The sequence below is a fragment of the Muscardinus avellanarius genome (genome assembly GCF_963383645.1).
Source record: "Muscardinus avellanarius genome assembly, chromosome: 4".
Taxonomy (NCBI): domain Eukaryota; kingdom Metazoa; phylum Chordata; class Mammalia; order Rodentia; family Gliridae; genus Muscardinus; species Muscardinus avellanarius.
Window position 1 is genome coordinate 136,482,782 of NC_137789.1, and position 21,824 is coordinate 136,504,605.

The window sequence follows — 21,824 nt, forward strand, 5'->3', positions numbered from 1 at the left end:
TCTACTGGCAGTACGAGTGCTCCCACCTCCCCACATTCTCACCAACATTGGCATTATCAGAATTTTTATTCTAGCCGGGCATGGTAGCACATCCCTGTAATCCCTGTACTTGGGAGATGGATAAGAGAATCTCAGGTTTGAGGCCAGCCGCAGCAATGCAGCAAGACTGGCAGCAACCTAGCAGACCCTGCTTCAAAACAAAAACAAACGCAAGACAAAAGGCTGGGGGTGCAGCCCAGAGACAGACTGCCCTGGGGTTCAATCCCTGGTATCATGCACAAAAATATAATTTTTATCCTTTGCTTTTTAACAGGGAATCACACAATGTATTGAACAAAATTGCTAACGAGAATAATTAAGAGTAAAGAAAATTCCAAATATCTGGTAGTTGACCAGAAATCCCTTTATGCTACACCTTTTGCTTCTAAACATTAAGTTAGCCTTCTGCCCATAAATGGGAAGAAAATTCAAAATAACACAGTGTTCCTAAATTGCTTGCATAGACCTCAAGGATCTAGTCTTCACAACAAACTTTACTTTCCATTATATAAATTTAGATACAGAGATAAAGGAGAACCAATTAAATGTGAATTGACCTACTTGACATAAATTCCAAACTCTTATCCCTCAATGTCACTCATTAATTTATTTTACAAAACTAGTATCCCAAGCTCCCAAAGATATATATGGATGTTGAATGCAGCAGTGTTTGCAGTGTGTGGTGGGAATGGGCGGGATTTGGGAATGATCTAAATGTTCATAATAGATAGTTTTGTTGTTGTGTTGTTGTTGTTTGTGGGGCTGGAGATTAAACTCAGGGACACTCTACCTCCAAGCTATACCCTTAGCCTTTTAAAAAATATTTTAAAATTTTGAAACAGGGTCTTCCTAAGTTGCTGAGGCTGGTCCCAAACCTGCAATCCTCCTGTATCAGCCTCCCCAGTACTGACAGGCACGTGCCGCCAAGGCCAACAGCTTTTTAAAATTATAATTCCTTGCTATCTATTTATGAACTGCTTGAAAAGTGAGATGATCCGTTTCCATGTGTCCTTGATGGTTTTGCTGGGATTTTGTTACTTGCAGCTAAATGCCTCCTAACGGATGCACCAGTTTTGCACAGGCCCAGCTCTAACCAGAGGCAAAACAAACACAGCCCAACTCTGGACTTGGACAACTTGGAAGCCCTTGGCGGCTTCCCCATCAGTTGCCCCTAAGAGAGAAGTCCCATGACCCTGTGTCTCCAGGGAAGAGGGCCTGACCAGGAACTCAGCAACTTTCACCAGAACTGGGGGGTGGGAGGCAGCTGGGGAGTACGTCAACATTAAAAACAAATAAAGATGCTTTTCTGTCTCTCTCCCCACCCCCTCCCGGAAAGACAGTCTCTGGGGGACAGATCAGTAAAGGCTTTGTGTGGTTTCCACCCCTCCCCCAAGTCTGGGACCCGGCCAAAGGAAGTACAGGGAATAAACCGCAGGGGAGATCAGCACTTCCTGACAGACAGCCTCGCCAGTTCTAGGTGCTGGGGTAGGGGAAATCCACAAGCTGCCTGGGATAAGGAGGCGTGTGCACCATGGAGCCTGCACTTGGACCATGGGCCTGCCTGCCTTGCAGAGCCATGGTGAGGGTGTGTGCCCAGGGCACCCATCAAACTCACCCTGCCTGCCACTGAAAGGGCTGAGACCGCGGAAAACATTACTCGAGTCAAAGAAGCCAATCCACGTGGTGTAGGCAACTCCATTTATATCCAATTATCCACCGTAGGCCAATCCACAGACACGCGAAGTCGATTAGTGATTGCCGGGGGCTGGGGACTAACAAAGGACGAGTAGAGATGATGATTAACAGGGTACAGGATTTGGGGCATAATGAAGATATTCTAAAATTGATCACTATAGGGGTGGCTGCACAACTCTGTGAACACTATATACTAAGATCCACAGCGGGGCCTGGTGGCACACAACCGTAATCCCACTCCTTGGGAGGCTGAGACAGGAGGACCACAGGCTGAGCCGCTTGCCGCGGCAAGTAGTGAAACTCTCATCAACGTGGTGAGACCATGTTTCAAAATTTATAAAAAAATGTAAAATGGGGCTGGAGGTGTAGCTTGGAGGTCGGATGCCCCTCGGTGCAATCCCCAATTGCACACACACAAAAATAATAAATAAGATAAATAAATAAAAATAAAAATAAAAGCCAAGCGTGGTAGCACGTGCTTGTAATCCCAGCATTCGGGAGGCTGAGACAGGAGGATGGCGATTCACGAACAGCCTCAGCTACTTAGTGAGGCCCTTTGCAACTCAGTGAGACCCTGTTTCAAAATAAAGAATAAAAAATTGGGCTGAGGGTATAGCTAGGAGGTAGAATGCCCCTGGGTTCCATCCCCAGTACCACAATAAATAAATAAATAATAAAATCGAATCCGCCGAATTGTACTTTACGTGGGTCACTTGTGCAGTGAGAGGATTTTATCTCCACAAAGCTGTTCTCAGAGGGGGGTAACAGCATCCACGTGGCTCGCCGCTGCCTTGGCCAGGAGCTCAGTGAGGAGGCCAGCGCCCATTTCCTGTATTTTTACCAGCCACCAACTCTACAAATTTACACTACTTTATTAGCCCCTTTTTACAAAGGAGGAAACTGAGTCTCGGGAAGATCAAGCAATGTGCCCAAGTCACGTGCGGCTGGTGGGGACTCACTCCACCGGAAGCCTTGCCACCCGGAACCTCGGCACGTGGCACCTTCTCATACTCCAAGCGAGTAACAGCCGAGCCAACACTGCCTTGGGTAGCACTTATTTAACAGTATGGAGACTGGCACCTTATTAAAGGATGCTTTTTTGTTTTGTTCTGTTTTTGTGATACTGGGGATTGAACCCAGGGGCATTCTACCTCTTTTAATGTTATTTACTTTTGTTTGTTTTGAAAAAGGGACTCAATAGGTTGCTGAGAGCCACTAAGTTGCTGAGGCTGTCCTCCAACCTGGGGTCCTCCTGTCTCAGCTTCCCGAGTACAAGGTGTGCCACCAGGTCCAGCTTAGAGGATGCTTTTTGAAAGCGCATGCTTCTCAGGTGCCTTCGGTGAGTCCTCTAGTCCTAAAACTGACCTTGGCAATGCTGGGGGCACATAGGTGCAGCAGGGTGACTCTTGCAGATTCCTGGGAATACTGGCTGGAACTGTCTGCTTCCTTGAAGCTGTTCAGAGTCACTTAGCCGGCTGGGTCCCAAGAGGCCCTCCCAGGAGCTCTAGGAACCAGAGGGTATCTTAGCCCCAAGCCAGGAGTAAATCCTAAACATCACATCGGGTCCCAGCTTCCGTGGGATTTCCCTCTGTTCTGATGCAGGCTCTCGTGGGCGAGAACAGCCAGGCAACCCCAGCAGCCCCACGGATTCTGTCTGCCAAGAACTCTTACTGCCGGGCCAGCCACCCTCTGTTCCTTCCAGGAATCCAGACAGGGAAGGTCTGTTTCTCCTGCTATCCCGTTATTCAAGGTTAAATCAGTCAGCAGATGATGCTGACAGACGTGCGGCACCGGCCCTGTGCACCTGCAAATAGAGCAGCCACGCGTGGAGGACTTGGGTCACGTGAAAGAGCAAGCAGGGGCTCCCAGGGCCCGAAGACCAGGCAAATCCCCATCCACTCAGACGACCGACCTTCCTTCCCTCCTTCCTTCCTCCCTTTCCTCCATTCCCTTTCCCTTTCTTTCTTTCTTTCTTTCTTTCTTTCTTTCTTTCTGTGGTACTGGGGATTGAAGCCAAGGGCATTTGACCTCTGAGCTACACTCCCAGCCCTATTTTATTTTTATTTTGAAACAAGGTCTCACTAAGTTAATGAAAGTCTCACTATTTGCTGAGGCTGTCCTTGAACCTGCAATCTCCTGTCTCCACCTCCCGAGTACTAGGATTACAGGCATGTGCCACCGGCCAGGCTCACATTTCTGTAGAGTCCTCTCTATGAAGTGCAGGGGGATCTCGCAGGCTTCTCTTCCCCTGCCCCTCCCCAGTGCTTCCTACCTTTCTCACAATCTCCACCCATCCCTGCCCTCCCAGGGCCATGCCTTTCCCTCATTGGGCTCAAAGTTCCTAGAGCTAGTGACCCGGATGAAGACAGAGCCCCTTTCTGCAGTGGCAGCTGCTCTGCCGACCTCCCCACCCACCCACCTCTGCCAGGAGAGAAGGCTGCTCACAATCCCATCCTGCCACCGTGAGCGACCCACTCAGCCTTTCCCATCCCCAGCTTCCTGGTTGATACAAGGCGAGGGAAGCGAGGGCTTAGCAAGCTGCCTGGCACGATGAGGCCCAGAGGGGAAGGCCAGGGGGGTTATGAGGTCCTTCTACATGGAATCTTAGCATTCTCAGACCCTCCTGCCTGACTATATGGAGCTCTCAAGGACAAAGGTTGGCCTCAGGACTAGGCTTGACAGACAGTGATCCAACAGTTTTTTATTTTATTTGCAGGTCTGGAGATGGAACCCGGGGGCATTTGACCTCTGAGCTACACCCCCTGCCCTATTTTTTTTTTTTATTATTCCTTATTTTGAAACTGGGTCTCACTGAGTTGCAGAGGGCCTCACTAAGTAGCTGAGGCTGTCTTTGAACCATGATCCTCCCATCTCAGCCTCCCGAATGCTGGGATTACAAGTGTGCACCACCATGCCCGGCTGATCCAACAGTTTTTATTACACACACATGCACACACGTGTGCTCCACGCTCAGATCTCCTTTTCTTTATTTTCTCAAAGAAGCTGTCACTACTTCAAGGACACCCAATTTCTCTACGATTTCAAACATTGTTACAAGAAGCTTAAATGTTCCTAATGTCCACTTGCTACCAACAAGCTGTGTTTTATGAATAGGAGTTTTAGGACAAATACAGCACCCCCTGTCTGGGCGCCGAGGCCTGCAGCCCCTGCCTCTGCGTCCCTGCCGACACACGATGGGTAAAGACTTTAGGGTTCGAGTCTCCATCCCTGTCTGTTTCCTTCTTTCCTGGGACAAGTCTATACAAAGTCAGATTGCTGTTTCTAAGGCCTGCATTGACTGAGTCCCCTTTTCCTGATGAGTGTCTAGAAGCCCATTTGGATTTATCCAAATACTCGGATTTATCAAGTATTGTCCACCCTATGCTCTGACTCACTCCAGAAACTGCCCTCTGTTTCAGCGAAAGACCTGCATCAAATAAGATTCTTAGCTGGGCATGGTGGTGCCCTCCGCCCATGCCCACGGCCACGGCCACACCGGCTTCTTCCTTTCCCTTCTCTTCTCAGGACTGCCTGCTCTGGAGCTCCTCACACTGTTCTGGGGCTCGCCTCACTGCAGGACAGTGGGGGATAGGCTGGGGCACACTAGTGGGCCAGAGAGGTAGGCTCCATAGGACAAAGCCATAGGGCCCTGGTACCATCAAACCCAGAAAGGGCCTGGGGCTGCTGACAGGCTGGCAGCTGGCTGATGAAGGAGCCAACGACAGCTGCTGTTTATTTTGGGGCTAGGGAAGAAGGGAAGGGCCGACTAGGGCCCATCTAGTTTCCAACAATAAACCGCGCAGGGCAGGGTGGAGAGGCTGAGGCTGCCAGACTTCCAGCCAAAGCCTCGCCAGCCCGGCCACCTGCTGGGCTTTGCTAAGGTCCAGAGGCCTAGGTGTCAAAACCAGCTTGCCAGACACCCTAATCTGGTCTCCACCAACAAACAATGTATCCCCCCCCCCAAGGGGACTGAGATGGCCCAGGAACCCCCTGCAGGGTCGGGTTCTAGGAACAAATGGTTTTTCCTGTCTGGGGAAGAGGGACCACTCGGGATGTCCCTGGCAGCTTTGTCCCTCTCAGACACTTAGCCCCACTCCCCAGTGCAGGACAGCTAGTGGCAAGTGTCCTGCGTGTCAGGTCCACAGAGGGCCAACCTGGGCCGAGCCGAGGCTGGCTGGCGGGATTCTCTGGATGGCCAGGAACAAGAGTTTTCCCAAAGGGCTCTGAGCCCCTGTTCCGCCTCTTCCTGGCTGGTGACCCTTGGTAACTAACCCCTCTGCACCTCAATTCTCCCATTGGCAAAACAAGGCCCTTTAGTGCTGTTCTCAGAGGGGTGTCCCGAGGGGTGAAGTAGGTTTTGGAGAGTCCTGCAGTTAACTGCGGGGCCACTGTCACTGCTGTGATTATTATTTGGCCTTGAAGTTTTCCTTCTCACTGTGAATATGAGAAGACGCTCTTCCAGGAGTGGTACACATAGCATTTGGGTCATGATAGAGGCGAACTAATGACATCTGGTTCTCAGGGTATGTGGGTGTGTGTAAGCAAACTAGTGGCATCTGGTTCTATTTATTTACTTATTTATTGGTGGTGGTATTGGGGACTGAAGAAGTTTGGTGGGCTAACCTTTTTTCTGGGGGGAAAGAGTATTGGGAATTGAACCAGGGGCATTCTACCTCTGAGCTACACCCTAGCCTTTTTGTGTTTTGAAACAGGGCCTGGCTAAGTTTCTATAGCTTGGTATCTTCCTGTCTCAGCCTCCCAAGTACTAGGATTATAGGCACGGGCCACCATACTCTGGCCTGACCTGAGACCCTTAACACCATTTACAATCTTATGTTGATGTTGATAGAAACATGTGTTTGGAGTTTCAAAGAACCAGCTTCCACACTGTAAGTTAGAAGCTGTTTGTAGGAGCTGGGCAGGAGAAAGATTTTTTTGTACTGGAGATTAAAGGAGATTAATGGCAGGGATGTTCTACCTTTAAACTAACACCCAGCCCTACTTTTTTTTTTTTTTTTTTTGCGGGTCTAGCAATGGAACCCAGGGGCATTCTACCTCCAAGCTACACCCCCTGCCCTATTTTTTATTCTTTATTTTGGAACAGGGTCTCACTAAGTTGCAGAGGGCCTCACTAAACAGCTGAGGCTGTCAGTGAACTACAATCCTCCAATCTCGGCCTCCCAAATGCTAGGATTACAATTTTACTTATTTTGAAACAGTCTTACTAAATTGCTGAAGCTGGTCCTCAACTGGCAATCCTCCTGTCTCAGCCTCCCCAGTACTGGGATTATAGGTGAGGGACAACACGCCTGGCAAGGAAGAAAAGGGCTGTAGTAGAATGACCCAGTCCCAGGTTTATGACACTGACCGTGGGCCTGCCGGGATCCAGATCCCAGGGAGGCTGCCTGCACAGAGGCTCACCCTCTGCTCCCGGCTTTCAGCATAGAACACGCACAATGCAGGCACAAGGGTGACATTTGGCTACTAAAACCCCCTATATGTGTACTATCTTTGGGACTCTGAAGTCCCGATCCATGTCACTGCTGATGAGGACAGTGTTTCCCAAGAGCACACATATCAGGTCAGGGTCAAAGCCCAAAGAGCCCCCAAAAGGAACTCTCCCGCAGCGTTTTGGCTAGTTTCAGTGTTCAGAAAGTCACCAGGAGGTACCACCGCTTGGCAGAGACAGCAGCACTGCATGGAACTGGGAGGGACATGAGCCTCGACCGCCCCTTCCCCTGTCCACCCTGCTGCTGCTCCCGCAGTCACTGTGCTGGGCCGCACGGGCCTCCTGGCTCCGTCCTGGAAGGGCGAGGCATGGACCTACCTCAGGACCTTGGTACTTGCTGCTCCTTCCCTCTCAGCGGCTTTCCCCCAAATATCCACGGGCTCACTCTCTTGCCTCCCTCAAGTCTTAATCAAAAGCCACCCACAGTGGGGCTGTCCCTGGCCGCCCTCAACAAAACAGCAAAGCAACCCCACCCCAGCATTCCCTGCATCCTCCCCGGCTTCAGTTTCTCCACAGCAGTTATCCCCCACCCAACACATGGTATATTTTACCTATTTTTTTTGTTTGTTTCTATATATTTCCCTTTCACCATCCGACAGAGTCCTGGATAGCTGGACCCTCCAAAGGGCCAGTCTTCAAAGGTGGCCCTGGACAAGAGTTCAGGGGAAGATAAATTTAAACCCCCAAAGAGGACAGGCCTTGCCATGGGTCTGTCCTCAGGAACAAGTTTGTTATCTTATCCCAGTCTCCAGCTACAGCCACAGGAAGGGCTCAGAGGAGGCCAGAGTGGGTGAAGACCTGGGCTTTAATCCAGCACCCATGGGCCCTAGGGCTGATCTTTTGTTTTATTCAGGACTAAGTGATGGGCTCTTCTCCCCCAGCCTCTCGGGAAGCTGTCAGGAGGCAGCTCTAGAGGCCAGGTCCTTCGCAGTCTACACACACCAACCCACTGTCTCTGTCTCTCTGTCTCTTTCTCTCTGGTACTTGGGACTGAACCCAGAGGCATTCTACCTCTGAGTTATAGCCCCAGCTCTTTTTATTTTGAAAGATGGTCTCACTAAGTTCTCAAACTCTGGCCCTGAACTTGAATTCCTCCTGTCTTAGCCTTCCAAGTACTGGAATTACAGTGCACAACAGGCTCTTTTTTGTTGTGGTGGTGGTACTGAGGATTGAACCCCTAGGGTTCTACCATTGAGCCATACCCATAACCCGTTTTATTTATTTATTTTTGAGACAGAGTTTCACTAAATTGCCCAGGCTAGCCATGGACTTGTGATTCTCCTGTCTTGAACTTCTATAACAGGGATTATAGGCCTTCCTATAACTGGGATTATAGGTCTGCTCCACCATACTCATCTTCCTTCCTTCCTTCCTTCCTTCCTTCCTTCCTCTCCTCCTTCTCTTTCTTCTTTTGGTAATGAGGATTGAGCTCAGGGGCATTCGGCCTCTAATCTATTTTTTTATTTTAAAACAGGGTCTCACAAGGCTGATGATGATGTCACTATTTGCTGAGCCATTCTCAAACCTATGATCCTCCTGTCTCAGCCTCCCAAGTATTTACTCCCTTTCTTCTGAGCTCGACATGGCCTCCCAATGTTCCAGCCCCCACTGGAGCCACAAAGGAGGATGGGGACCCCTTTAGGAGTGCAGAACAGAGACCAGAGTCTAAGGTAGTGCACCGAAGGGTGGGAAAGACCATGTGCAGTTAGTTCTGACCCACGTGGATACCTCTGGCCTGGGCAGAGGGAAATGAGGACTCTCATTAAGCACCCCAGCTCTCCAGGAATCCACCAAGCCTCTGGGAAGCACGGAGAGACAGCAAAGACTTTGCTGCTGTGGAGATCTGGGTTCACACTCTGGTTCCTGACATATACTGCTGGCGACAGGAATAAGATGCCAAGCTTCAGCCAGGCACGGTGGCACACATCTATAATCCCAGTACTTGGGAGTGGCAGGAGGATCATAGGCTCAAGGACAGCCTCAGCAACCTAGCAAGACCCTGTTTTTAAAAGGCTGGTGAGCCGGGCGTGGTGGCGCAGGCTTGTAATTCCTGCGCTTGGGAGGCAGAGACAGGAGGATCACGCAGGTTCGAAGCCAGCCACGCTGGCTTATGAGACCCTGTTTCCAAATAAAAAAGTATAAAATAGGTCTGGGAGTGTAGCCTGGAGGTAGAAGAGTTTCTAATAACCCTAGTACCACCAAAAAAAAAAAAAAGAAAAGGCTGGCGAGCCAGGCGTGGTGGCACACGCTTGTAATCCCAGCATTTGGGAGGCTGAGACAGGAGATGGACAGCTTCAGCTACTTAGTGAGACCTTTTGCAACTCAGTGAGACCTTCTTTCAAAATAAAAAATAGGGCTGAGGGTGTAGCTCAGAGGTAGAATGCCCCTGGGTTTCATCCCTAGTAACACACACACACACACACACACACACACACACACACACACACAAAGAAAGTGTAACTTGGAATAGAATGCCCCAGGTTCAATCCCCAGCACCACAAAAAAAAAAAAAAAAAAAAAAAGCTGCATCTCTCTGAGCCTCATTTCCTCCTCTATAAAACACAGGCAATGACCAGGGACCGCTGCTGTGGGTTAAATGAGACAGTGGACAGGGAGCCCCAGCCCAGAGCCTGCACCTGGAAGAGACAACTGACTTAACTCCCCCATCCCCAACCCGGAAGCCACTTTCAGAATCAAGAGAAAAAGGAGGCTGCTCTTCTCAAGTTGCCAGTGAGTGAAGACTAAGGTAAACAGTAGATCCCCGCCTGAAACCGGAGCCTGGACATTGTTCCAGGTTCGACCTTATTAACTCTGTGTGAGCAGGATTGGTTTGCCAGCCCCCTGCGGCACAGGCCAGCAGAAATCCCCAGGCAGCCACCTCCAGGAAGCCCCTCAGACAGCATGCACATCCTCCCTGTGCTGAGGACTCAGGAGTCCACTCCAGCCGGGCTCGGCCAGCAGAATCCAGGAGAATTTCCCTCTCCAGGCAGCGAGGCCTCCTCTGCTGTCCCAGAGCGAAATTCTCCCACACAGGCAAGTCCCTTAAAATAGCTCTTTTGGGTCGAGGCCATCAGGAAACTGAAGAAAGCTGGATGAGAATGGGGCCTCCATGGAAGTCTATAAAGCAGCCACTTTAAATGACAGGGACAGCCCCTGTGCACGCGAAACCCTCAGGTAGGCAAAAGCAGCAAGGGAGGTTTTCCGACGGCGAGCCCAGGACACCCCTGGGGTAGCCCTGGAGAAGGACCAAGTGTGTGAGGCCCAGGGACAGTACGAGGCTGGGCACAGGCAGGCGCTGCTGGCTGTGTGCTTTATGTCAACAGAGACTCGACTTTCTATTTTTTATTTTTACTTATTTTTTATTTATTTCTTTTTTGTGTGTGTGGGTCTGGGGATGGAACCCAGGGGCATTTGACCTCCGAGCTACACCACCTGCCCTATTTTTTTATTCTTTATTTTTGAAACTGGGTTTCACTAAGTTGCGGAGGGCCTCACTAAGTAGCTGAGACTGTCTGAGAACCGCGATCCTCCAGGTCTCCCGATGCTGGGATTACAAGCGTGCGCCACCACACCTGGCTGAGACTCAACTTTCTATTTATTTATTTATTTATCTATCTATCTATCTATTATTTTTTTTTCTTTTGGTGGTACTGGGGTTCCTGGAAGCCCTTCTACTTCTGGACTACACTCCAGACCTATTTTATATTTTTATTTGGAAACAGAGTCTCTTAAGCCAGCGCAGCTGGCTTCGAACCTGCGCGATCCTCCTGTCTCTGCCTCCCAAGCGCGGGGATTACAAGTGTGCGCCACCACGCCCGGCCATCTATCTACCTATTTTGCAGTACTGGGGACTGGATAGAGGGATGTTCTGCCGCTGAGTTGTATCTCCTGCTCTTTTTATTTTTTAATTTTGAGACAGGGTCCCAGTCCTGGACTATGCTGTCCAGGTTGGCCTCCAGCTCAAGCTTCTCCTGTTTCAGTCCCTTGAGCAGCTGGGAGAGTAGCTGGGATCACACATGTGTGTTGCTGCGCCCAGCTACAACCTCGACTTTCTGAATTGCAGCCTCCAAATCAAACAGGTTAAAAATGCCTCTCCCCAAGGCTGCATTGGGGCCAGAGATTATAAATCAGAGGCCTTACTGGTGCCTGGCACAAAACACATGGTGGCCGTGTGCAAGTGGTGGTGATGTGGGACGGGTCAAGTCCCCTTTAGCTGTTACCAAGTGAGAATATTATCTGAGAAAGAAAAATGAAGGGCTCTCTAGAGCCCCCACCCCCGCAGTGATGGGTAAAAGTGCAAACCAGACCCCGGTCCCCCAGTCCCTTACCTTTCTGGTATGCGGCCCTGCAAGCTCACAGTCAGCTCTGGGCAGCGCCCCTGCCCTGTGCTCCCTGGAGGTTGGGTCAGATCTGATAAGAGTGATCAGTGTCCCCCGGGTCTGCAGTTCATGCTTCAGGGATCCCAGAGACAGAGTAGATGGCCCCCGTGCCCAAGGCCCCCCTGCATAATCTATGGTGCACTGACAGCACCAAGCAAGGGGTTCTGCCTCAATTCCATGTGCCCCCACCAGGCCTGGGGACGGTGGCTTCCTTGACCACCAAAGGAAGTGACGGCAGAGGGCCAGACCGGCCCTGGGGTGGAGGGACAGGAGCAGCGCTGTTTCCTCTTTGCTCATTCAGCTGCCAGGGAGTCGCTTCCCCCTCAGGTAAGAGGAGGGAGAGATGGGCTGTCTCTTCCCACTCCCCAAAATGACAGCTTTGGAAAGAAGCGAAGTGTCTTTCCTGAAGGTGGTGTTCTAGAAGGCCCTCGTACCTTCTCACCTTCTCAAGGGGAGGCTGGGCAGGAGAGCCTGGTTGAGAAATTCCCTGGGGCGTCCAGAAGACTCCTTTCCCAAAGGATTCCCTCTACAGCAATTAAGAAACCAGCTTGGATCTGGGCATTGTGGCACATGCCTATAATCCTAGTGCTTGGGAGACTGAGACAGGAAGATCACAGGTTTGAAGGCAGCCTCAGCAACTTAGTGAGGCCCTCAGCAACTTGGTGATAATCTGTTTCAAAATTTAAAAAAATTGGGCTGGGGGTGTAGCTCAGAGGTAGAAGACCTCTAGTATCACAATAAAAGAAAAGAAACCAGGAAACCAGTTTGGGGCTCAGGGAGCCCCTCTCCCTATTATTTTCTCTGGGCTCAGTGTTTTGTTAAGGCAAATGTCCCCTCTGCAAGGCAGCCTAGAAGGAAGCAGTCACCGGGGCTCTAGGCAGTGGCTTGAGAGGCCAGCCAGCCAGGCCTCAGTCTCCCGGGATGGGCACATACCATGTCATCAGGGCTGTGGGGTCTCTGGGGGCCGGGGAGACCAGGCTGGGCATAACCCTCTGCACAGGCAGCCCACGTGCTGCGTGGCGTCTGGAGCTTCCTTGGCGTCCTCCCTGTGTGAGTGAATGCTAGCGAGGACTTCAAGCTGCGTGGGGTTGTTTTTGAGGCTACCCATGGAAAGCTCTCAGCACTTAGCATCTTAGGACGTTTGCTGTTATTTTTATGATGGTATTTTCTCTAAAGACTCTGATCTACTGGAATATCTAGGAGCAGTGGGAAGGGGGGTACCGAATAAATGAAGAGGTAGTTTGAAGCACGGTAATGAAAGCTAAAGGGAGTTCAGAGTGCTCTTGAAGTCAAGGCAACACTACTGTGGATGCTTCAGATGCTGCTGAGACTTCTGAGCCATCCGGGCTCCCATCAAACTGTTTAGTATTAGCCCCCAGGCCCTACGAATATAGGCCCTGCATCCTTGTCACTGGGCAATGTGGATGGAAACTGCTAGCCAGGCCCCCCACTGTAGAGACCCAAAGCAGCCAACGCTTCCTTCTCTGCTGCTGTTCCTCCTCCTCCTCCACAGTCCTCCCTCCCCAAAAGCCTGGGCACAATCGACTTGTATAGGACAGCCTGACCCCCAGGAATAAGAGCTATAAACAGGAGGGGCTGAGATCAGACCAACTCTAGACCCTCCAGCGTAGAGCCAGAAAAGAGTTCCAGTCCTTACACAGTCCCGTTGTAGCCACGGAGGCAAGAGCAATCCCTGGAGTTGGTTCTGGAGCCCCCAGAAGCACCCGCACCAAAAACCTGCTCCTTTTCCCAGCCCTGGGAAAGAAAGACTAGCTCCAAGTCAACTCTCCTCGACAGCCACGCGGCCCTCGGGACCTGCTCTTGCCCACCCACCTCAGCCTGCCTGCCCACTTCCATTTTAAGTTCCACTCCAATTTCCCTTGCTTGGTCCACCTCAGAACTTTTACTTTTCCCTTTCTTAGAATATACTCCCCTGGAGATGGTCATGGTGGCACACGCTTGTAATCCCAGCATTTGGGAGGCTGAGACTGGAGGATTGCAGTTCACGGATAGCCTCAGCTATTTAGCGAGGCCCTTTGCAACTCAGTGAGACCCTGTTTCAAAGTAAAGAATAAGCTGGGCGTGGTGGCGCACGCTTGTAATCCCTGCGCTTGGGAGGCTGAGACAGGAGGATCGCACAGGTTCGAAGCCAGCCTCAGCTACTTAGAGAGGCTCTGGGCAACTTAGTGAGACCCTGTTTCCAAAAAAAAAAAGGTCTGGGAGTATAGCCCAGAGGTAGAAAGCCTCTGGGTTCCTCCCCCAGTACCACCAAAAAAAATAAAACAAAGTAAAGAATAATAAGCCGGGCGTGGTGGCACACACGCTTGTAATCCCCGGGCTTGGGAGGCGGAGACAGGTGGATCGTGCTGGTTCGGAGCCAGAAGGGCTTCCAGGAACACCAGTACCACCAAAAAAAAAAAAAAAAAAAAAAAAAAAAGAATAAAAATAAGGCAGGGGGTATAGCTCAGAGGTCAAATGCCCCTGGATTCCATCCCCAGAGCCAAAAATATAAAATAAAATAAAATAAAATAAAATAAATAAAATATGGCTGGGGGTGAACCTGAGAGGTAGAATGCCTCTGGGTTCAACCTCTAGTACTGAAAAGAAAAACAAACAAAAAAAAAAAGGATGTCCTCTCTTGGTTTCCCAACTTGATCTGACTCTTCTCAGCCAATCCTAACAGCTCCTCAAGGCTCAGCACAAAGCCTGCCTCCTCCAGCCAACCTTCCTTCCCTGAACACTCTGGTTCTGGGGAGCATTCCTTTCTCTGAGCAGCTTTGGGGCTTAATAATTCATGTGGCAAAAACCTACATTGAGCTTCATCCTACAGATGAGCCAGATATTGTTCTGAACACTTCACACCGTGACAAACTCATTTAATTTTCAATACAGCCTACAAGCTAGGCCACTGTGTGTGTGTGTGTGTGTGTGTGTGTGTGTGTGTGTGTACACGTACATGTTACTATAGATTAAACTGAAGGGCATTCTATCTCCAGACTGCACTCCCAGCCCTATTTTATTTTTTGTTTTCAAAACAGGGTCTTGGCAGTAGCCAGGTGTGGCGGCGCACGCTTGTAATCCCAGCACTTGGGAGGCTGAGACAGGAGGATCACGCAGGTTCAAAGCCAGCCTCAGCTACTTAGTGAGGCTCTCAACAACTTAGTGAGACCCTGTTTCCAAACAAAGTATAAAATAGGTCTGGGAGTGTAGCCCAGAGGTAGAAAAGCCCCTGGGTTCCATCCCAAAAAACAAAAAACAAAACCAAAAAACAAAAACAAAAAACAAAAACACAGGGTCTTGTTAGGTTGCTGAGTCTTGATTATGTTGCTGAGGCTATCCTTGAACCTGCAATCCTCCTGTCTCAGCATTCCCGTACTGTAATTACAGGCGTGTGCTATGACGCCTGGCTCGCTAGGTCCTATTCCCCACCACATTTTTGTTTGCTTTTTATAGATGAAGAAACTTGAGTAACTTGTCCTGGGCCACATGATACTAAGTGGAGTAGACAGAATTCCAGCCAGAGATACCAGAGCCGGAGCTCGCTGGCCACGCAGGGTCCCAGAGGCACCGCTCATGCCCCAGGACGGCTAGCTGGACGTGCTGGCTATCTCTCCCTGGCTCAGCTCTGATGGGGAAAAAAGTGGCAGCGCACGGGCTTGGGCGTGCTGCCACCTGCACCTCCTTACTTCATGTGTGTGTTTGAAGCTCACATAAAATGCCCTCTAAGGGCCTCTTTCGTGATGCTGGGCACCTAGTAGGTTTTCAGGTAACTTCGTCCCTTCTCCCTGTGTGGCATAACGTGCTGGCTGGACTCTGGACAGCAGTGTGCACAGGGCAGGGCTCTGTCCCCACTGCCGACGTGCTCACTTGCCTGGAGGTTACCTGGGCAGTGGAGGCTACCTGCCTTCCATGGCCTATCCTCATGTCCAGGCCCCTGACCGCCCCGTCCACCTGCCCGCGGCGGACTCCTGCAAGCAGCAGCAACACGCACTCTGGGAACTCCCTGGGAACGCTCACCACCCTATTGAGAGAGTCCATTATTTTTGGCAATTGTCACGGCAGAGAACACCTCTGGCCCTTGCTCCAAACCTATTTCCCCAGCCAAAATCGCCACCTCATTTCCCATACACACCCCTTGTCCTTCCTGTCCCCCTGGGTCTCTATCCCAATCCATTATCCCTTTCCTGGATTCTCAGAACTCAAGAGGAGTAAGAGTGACTACTGTGTGGATAACTCTATTATTTGTGTTATTTTGTTTAATTAGGAAGCAAAAGAAAAGCGTTGCCTGTTAAGCCTTTTTCTGGCCAAGGTACAGCCTGGTCAGTGACTCAGGGCTGAGGAAATTATAAGGTAATTTCCAGAGAACTGCTGCACAAACCCAGAGTCAGAAGTCCCCCCCTTCCCTAATTCACAGCCCCCGCTGCCCATTAACTCAGCTGGCCCCGGAATAGCTCTTTGGAAAATGAAGCAGCTGGTGCTTATATTTCTGGAGCTGGAACCCGTCACCTCTGACTTCAAATAGGTTTATTTTTCCCTTCCCATCCCTTCCCTTTCCCTCTGCCCGCCACCACACACGGTGATTCCAACCCTGATCTGCCCCCCCCAGAAAACCTCACTTAGCTCTGAATAAGGCCAGAGAGATGGCTGGCTGCGCTCCCTGTTTCAACGGTCCTGAAGGATGTGGTTGGAAGTTCCGTGAGCAGGGAGCCTCATCAGCCCTGTGAATCACCCCTAAATCACTTCCCTCCCCAGAGAAGAGCAGTTCCCATTCATGTGCGTGCATGTGTGTGAGGGTGACACACACACACACACACACACACGAAGGAGCAGGCAGTATGTCACCCTGTTGGTGCTGACCTTGGGGGCCTAGGATCCAGTTTGACCTTGTCCTTGCCTGAAGCACGCTCTTCTCTCTCCCAACCCAGGCTCCTTTTCTTCCCTTTCACACTTAACAGAAAGCCACCGGCTCCCAAAGTCCAGCTTGGGAACCCTCCAGGTCTGAGCAGCTGCTCTGTGTTTATCTGTTTCTTGTGTGCTGGGTGTTTTCCATGGAGCAAGTCTCCCAACTTCCCATCAGACCATGAATGGCTGGGTCTCCCGTTCTCCGAGCCTCTCCTTTGCTACCAGGTCCTAGATGGACTTCAGTGCTTTGGCAGTGAGGAATACCAGACGGAAACCAGGATGCAATTCTCCTGGGTATCAGCTTCCCCACATCATCTCGAGTCAACATCACAGAAGCCACGTGAGATTATAGGCAAGGAAACCGAGCTGCAGGGCCACCGGGCCAGGTTCTCAACCAGGAAGTGCCAGAGGCAGGAATCCAGCCCTGATCTACCCAACACCACTCCTGCCATAAGAAGAAGGGCCTGAAGAAGGCCCTTTCTGGGCTGCAGCTGTGCATCCTCACTGTAAGGGCTCAAAAAATAAAAATGAAGAACAGAGAAATGAATGCGTTTGGGGCCAATTCCTAAAAATGTAGCTTCCAGGATTAAGACCAAAATCTGTGATGATCTGAACACGAGGAAAATGGATTCTTTCCACAGGCTCCATCCTTCATTTCTCACCCTCTGCATCACTGAGCCTGGATTCCGCCCTGGGTTTGCTCGGCTCCTCCGGCTTCCCAGAGACCTCCCCTCATCGGCCGTCAAACTTGATGGCACGTGGTGGGTCCCATCCAGCGAGGCAGCCCTGGAATACCACACTGGATCACGCACGGTGCAGGCCTGGCCTCCACACCCAGGCTCTAGCTGAGGAGAAGAGCCCATCCTAGGATCATTTTTCCTTTGGAGGTAAACTGACCTGTATTTACCCAGATCTGCCTGGTACTAACTGGGAGACCAACATGCAATCTGGTTAACCTAAGCTTGTCACCCATCTGTAAGAAGGACTGGAGCTTCCCCATGGGCCGGGGGGGGGGGCACATTACACAAACTGCAGGTATCCCATGAGAACCTGTGTGTTGAATGTCAGGCACCATGGATGGTAACTGCCAACGCTGGCTATTATTGCATTCTCTAAAGAGTCCTGTGGAAGATCAGAATATTCATGACTGGTATTTGTCTGAAATAAGTAAGTACTCAGGCAACAAAACGACTGAGAAAGTGTGACACTTCCCAAACCCAAGCAGACATAATATCTTGTTTGCTTTAGTTAAGTGAGCTTCTCTTCGCCACCACATGGCTCAACATACACCTCCACCCAAGTGAGTGCAAAGCACTGTGTGAACCTGAACTCACATCCCTGTTGGAAAACTTCCACATGAAGAAACCTGCAGTTTGCCTCCAGCACTGGTGGGACCATTTTAAAGGCAAGAGGGTGGCTGGGCGTAGTGGCGCACACTTGTAATCCAAGCACTTTGAAGGCTGAGATGAGAGGATCACAGGTTCGCCTCGGCAACTTAGGCCCTTCACAAATTAGTGAGACCATGTTTCAAAATAAAAAATAAAAATAGGGCTGGGGGTGTGGCTCAGAGATAGAATTTCCCTGGGTTCAATCCTTAGCACACACACACAGAGAGAGGGGGGGGGAGGGATAGAGATATATAGAGAGATTGATTAAAGGGCTGAGGCCAAAGCCAGTTCATCTAGGATCTCAAAAACAAGCTAGGAGAGAGATCCAGCTCTCACCAGGAGCCTGCTCACCCTTCCCAGACCCACCCCAAGCAAGGGCTGGCAGAGAGGACAGCAGCCAAGGGCTGGAAGCACCCAGCCAATGACGGAGGTCACTGCCTGCCTTGCACAAACAGACCCGAAGCCCAGGGCCCTGGTGTCTCGGCAGTGCCCCCTCCTCACGGGAAGAGCATGCCCTTCCCAGACGTCCTGACAGAACCTCTGCGAGTGTTCCCAGTGTTCTGGGGCTCCTGGCCTCTGTCATCAGAGAGGTCTGGCTAATGTGCACATCCCATAAAACCTCTCTGCTCTGCAATTTACCAAACCACAGAGTCAGCATTCCCCATCAGTGGAGAGGAGGCTGGAAGGAGGCATGCTTCTCCAGTGGAGAGGTTTCTAGAACATATGTGACTTGGGCATAGTACATCTTGCCAGCGAAATACCCCAGAGTGCCTTGCCCGAAACCCTTGACCTTCTTGTGTGTAGTACCCACTGTCTAAGGACCATGAGAGGAGGGAATCCCAAGTTTCAGAGGCCACAGCCTCCCTGAGGCTGCTCCTGCCCTACTTGGCCCCATCAGGCCCTGGTGTTATGCATTAATGCCCCAAATGTGTAAGAACCTGTCCACCGCCAGCTGTTTGTCTCCCTAGTCAACCTCAACCAGACATAGGATACTTTCGATGAACAGAACCCACAGCACTGGCACAAGGCCAGTCAGACCCATCAGCTCTGACTAGCACGTTACCCCATATGGCTGCCAGTTTCCTCATCTGCCAGATGAGTCCTTGGTCCCTGCCAGCAGCACAATTCCACAACATACAACTTTCTCCTTGGATTGTTTTACAGGACCTCAGTTCAGGGCTCTGTATGGCCGCATCTGCTCAGTGACCTCACTCCCTGCCCCAAACACCCTGTCACTGAGTCTTACATGGGAAGTGGAGACATCCCAGGAAGTGCTTTGTAAAAAGGGAGGAAACTGATCATCTCCCGGGAACCAGACAGGACTTCTTTTGTATTTTCCACATAGTGTATGTTATTACCAATCTTAAAACCCAAAGTCTTTCTTCCTCTTTGCTAGGCCATTAACAGCTGCTTTTCAAAAATACCTTCTTAGTCAGAATTCACCAACAGTCAGCTACCATTTAATGAGTATTATATGCCAGGAACTAGGCTAAGTGCTTTACATAAATCATCTCACTTAATTCTTCCAACAGTCCTGCCAAGTATATACTATTATTATTTTCATCTTTAAAATGAGAAAACTAGGCGGGCGTGGTGCCGCACGCTTGTGCTTGGGAGGCTGAGACAGGAGGATCGCAGGTTCGTAACCAGCCTCAGCTACTTAGTGGGGCCCTCTGCAACTTAGTGAGACTCTGTTTCAAAATAACGAATAAAAAAATAAGGCTGGGGCTATAGCTCAGAGGTAGAATCTCCCTTGGTTCAATCCCCAGCACCGCAGAAAACCGAGGCCCATGGGGGTTTGAAGAACACGCCCAAGTTTGCACAGCTAAACCGTGGCTGGGCCAGGCTTTGAACAAGCCCTCCCAACTTCAGAGCCCCCAGTGCAGAACCGCCTTTCGATGCCGCTGCAGCTGGGCAGACCCTGGAGCCTGCCAACAACGCCCCTGGTTTGTTCCCTGTATGTCTTACAATTTGTGATCTTGGGCAAGATTGGTCATAGCTAAACTGTAACGTTTCATCTAAAACCCAGAGTTAGGAAAGCACCTGCCTGCGTCTCAGAGCAGACAGTGCCATCTGTTGAAAGCAGCATCAACCTCAATCAGAGACTAGAAAACAGAGCCCTTAAAACTTAGCCTGCAACATTTGAGAAAAGAGGGTAGGAACACCAGCTTGATGCAAAAGCCGGGGAAGTGCAAACAGACATCTGCCCTCGGAACATGGTGACTACCTGTGACCTGAGTCCTCTCCGAGGAGTTTTCTTGTGTAATGGCAGAGGAAGAAGTTTGCTGAGCCAGAGGACACAGACTGACTCCCGGACCACGTGTCAGGGAACATCCCCACAGGTACCTCCCCCCAACCCCGCAGTCACTGTTATGTCTTCCCCAAACTGAGCCCAGCCTGGCCTGCTCAACTGTACAGAACCACCTCCCCAGAGCCGCTGGTGATGGAGGCAGAAAGGGTTGCCTGAGGCGGACGGACCGCAAACCCTGTTCAAGCGCACTTCAGCGCACTTCGGGGACCAGTGTGCAATCTAGGGCAACAGCCTGTTTTAATTGTTAAAATTAATGCTTTGAGCATTCTAAATGCTCCTTCAAATGCCTAATTTGCAAATAGGATGCAGCCCTGCCGTCTGGGTCCTCTGTGCTTTGGCTACCCCGGCTGTAGGTCTCTTCTATCTCAAGTGCAGGGGCACAGGCGGAAAGACAGGCAAAAAGAGACACCCTGTTTACTTCCCCAGGTGTGAAGGTTGGGAAGGCAGGGCTGGCTGGAGTGAAGGAGGGAATGTCCCCCACACACCCCGGAGCCAGCCCAAGCCAGCCTTAGACCCATCTCATTAAGTTGGCGGAGGAAGGGGGAGGGGCGCGCTGCCGTTTCTCGGAGACCACAGCCAACATTTGCTTCCTCGGTGTCTGGAGATGGAGCATCACTTAAGAGGAAATGACCCCGGCTAAGGGTCACGTCCAGAGGAGGGATAAAAGGAAAAGCCACAATTCTCCTCACACCGCGGGACACAATGGCTTTAAGAAGGAAATCAAAGCTGGGGGCTGAGGGTGGAGGGGGCAGGGGGCGCGGCGCTTCCTCCGGCCCCCAGACCCAGGCCTAGGCAGGCGGAGGCTGCCAACGAGCGCGGCCGGGCGTGGGGCGTGGGCTCCCGGGCACGCCTCTGAAAGCATCCCGGGCTGAGTGAGCCTGAGCGACCCCGGCCCCCAGGGAGCCCGCGAGGATGCTCCATCTCAGCCGAGCGATGGGCGAGGGGCTGACGAAAGCTCCCCCGCCATCCATCAAAGCTCGGGCGGACAGATGACTTCATTCACCGCTGCAACAGACAAGGGCAGCCACTTGCCAATTTCAATGCCAAAAAAAGAAACCGACCGGAGAGAGGACAGAAAAGGCTTCCCCGGAGATCAATCACACTCCCACGAAGAAAGTCCGGGCCAGGGGCTGCGCTGGGGGCGCGCAGCTCGGGGACCTGGCGCGCAGGGCGAGGGGCGTCCCGGCCAGCCCCCGCCGGCCGGGCAGTACTCACATAGTGCTTGGAGGGGTTCCTCCGCTTCTCCACGTCCACCACGGTGGCGTCCTGCACGCAGTAGGCGAGCATCTTCCCCACCCGGCGAGCGGCGCCCCCGGCGGCGTCACCTTCTCATCCCGGGCGCGCTCGGGCTCCCTCGGGGCCGGGTCCCCGCCGCCACCCGCGCCCCCCGCGGCCCGGGGGCTCCGTGCGCCGAGGCTCCGCGCTCCGGCCGCCCGCTCGCTCTCCCGCCGCCCGGCGGGTCCGGCGGGAACTGGCGAGAGGGGAGGGCCGGGGGTGTGTCCCGCCCGGGGCCGGGGGCGGGGGCCGGCTGTCAGCGGGCCGGGGAGGGGCCGGCGGCGCCCCTCGCGGCGCTCGGGCTCCGGGGCTCGGCGCGGGCGGCG

At 51.7% G+C, this 21,824-nt stretch overlaps 1 protein-coding gene across 3 annotated transcripts in view; it reads right to left on the reverse strand.

Annotated features, from left to right (window-relative positions):
• The window catches only part of SH3PXD2A (SH3 and PX domains 2A), a gene marked incomplete at both ends in the record, with an annotated part of 227,134 nt that extends 205,624 nt beyond the window's left edge, over positions 1-21,510 (reverse strand). For all 3 annotated transcript variants that reach the window (XM_080694608.1, XM_080694609.1, XM_080694607.1), the window contains one exon: positions 21,439-21,510. In XM_080694608.1, coding sequence (XP_080550734.1) covers positions 21,439-21,510 — 72 coding nt within the window. The remainder of the gene's footprint in view (positions 1-21,438) is intronic.
• Positions 21,511-21,824: the final 314 nt, after the last annotated feature.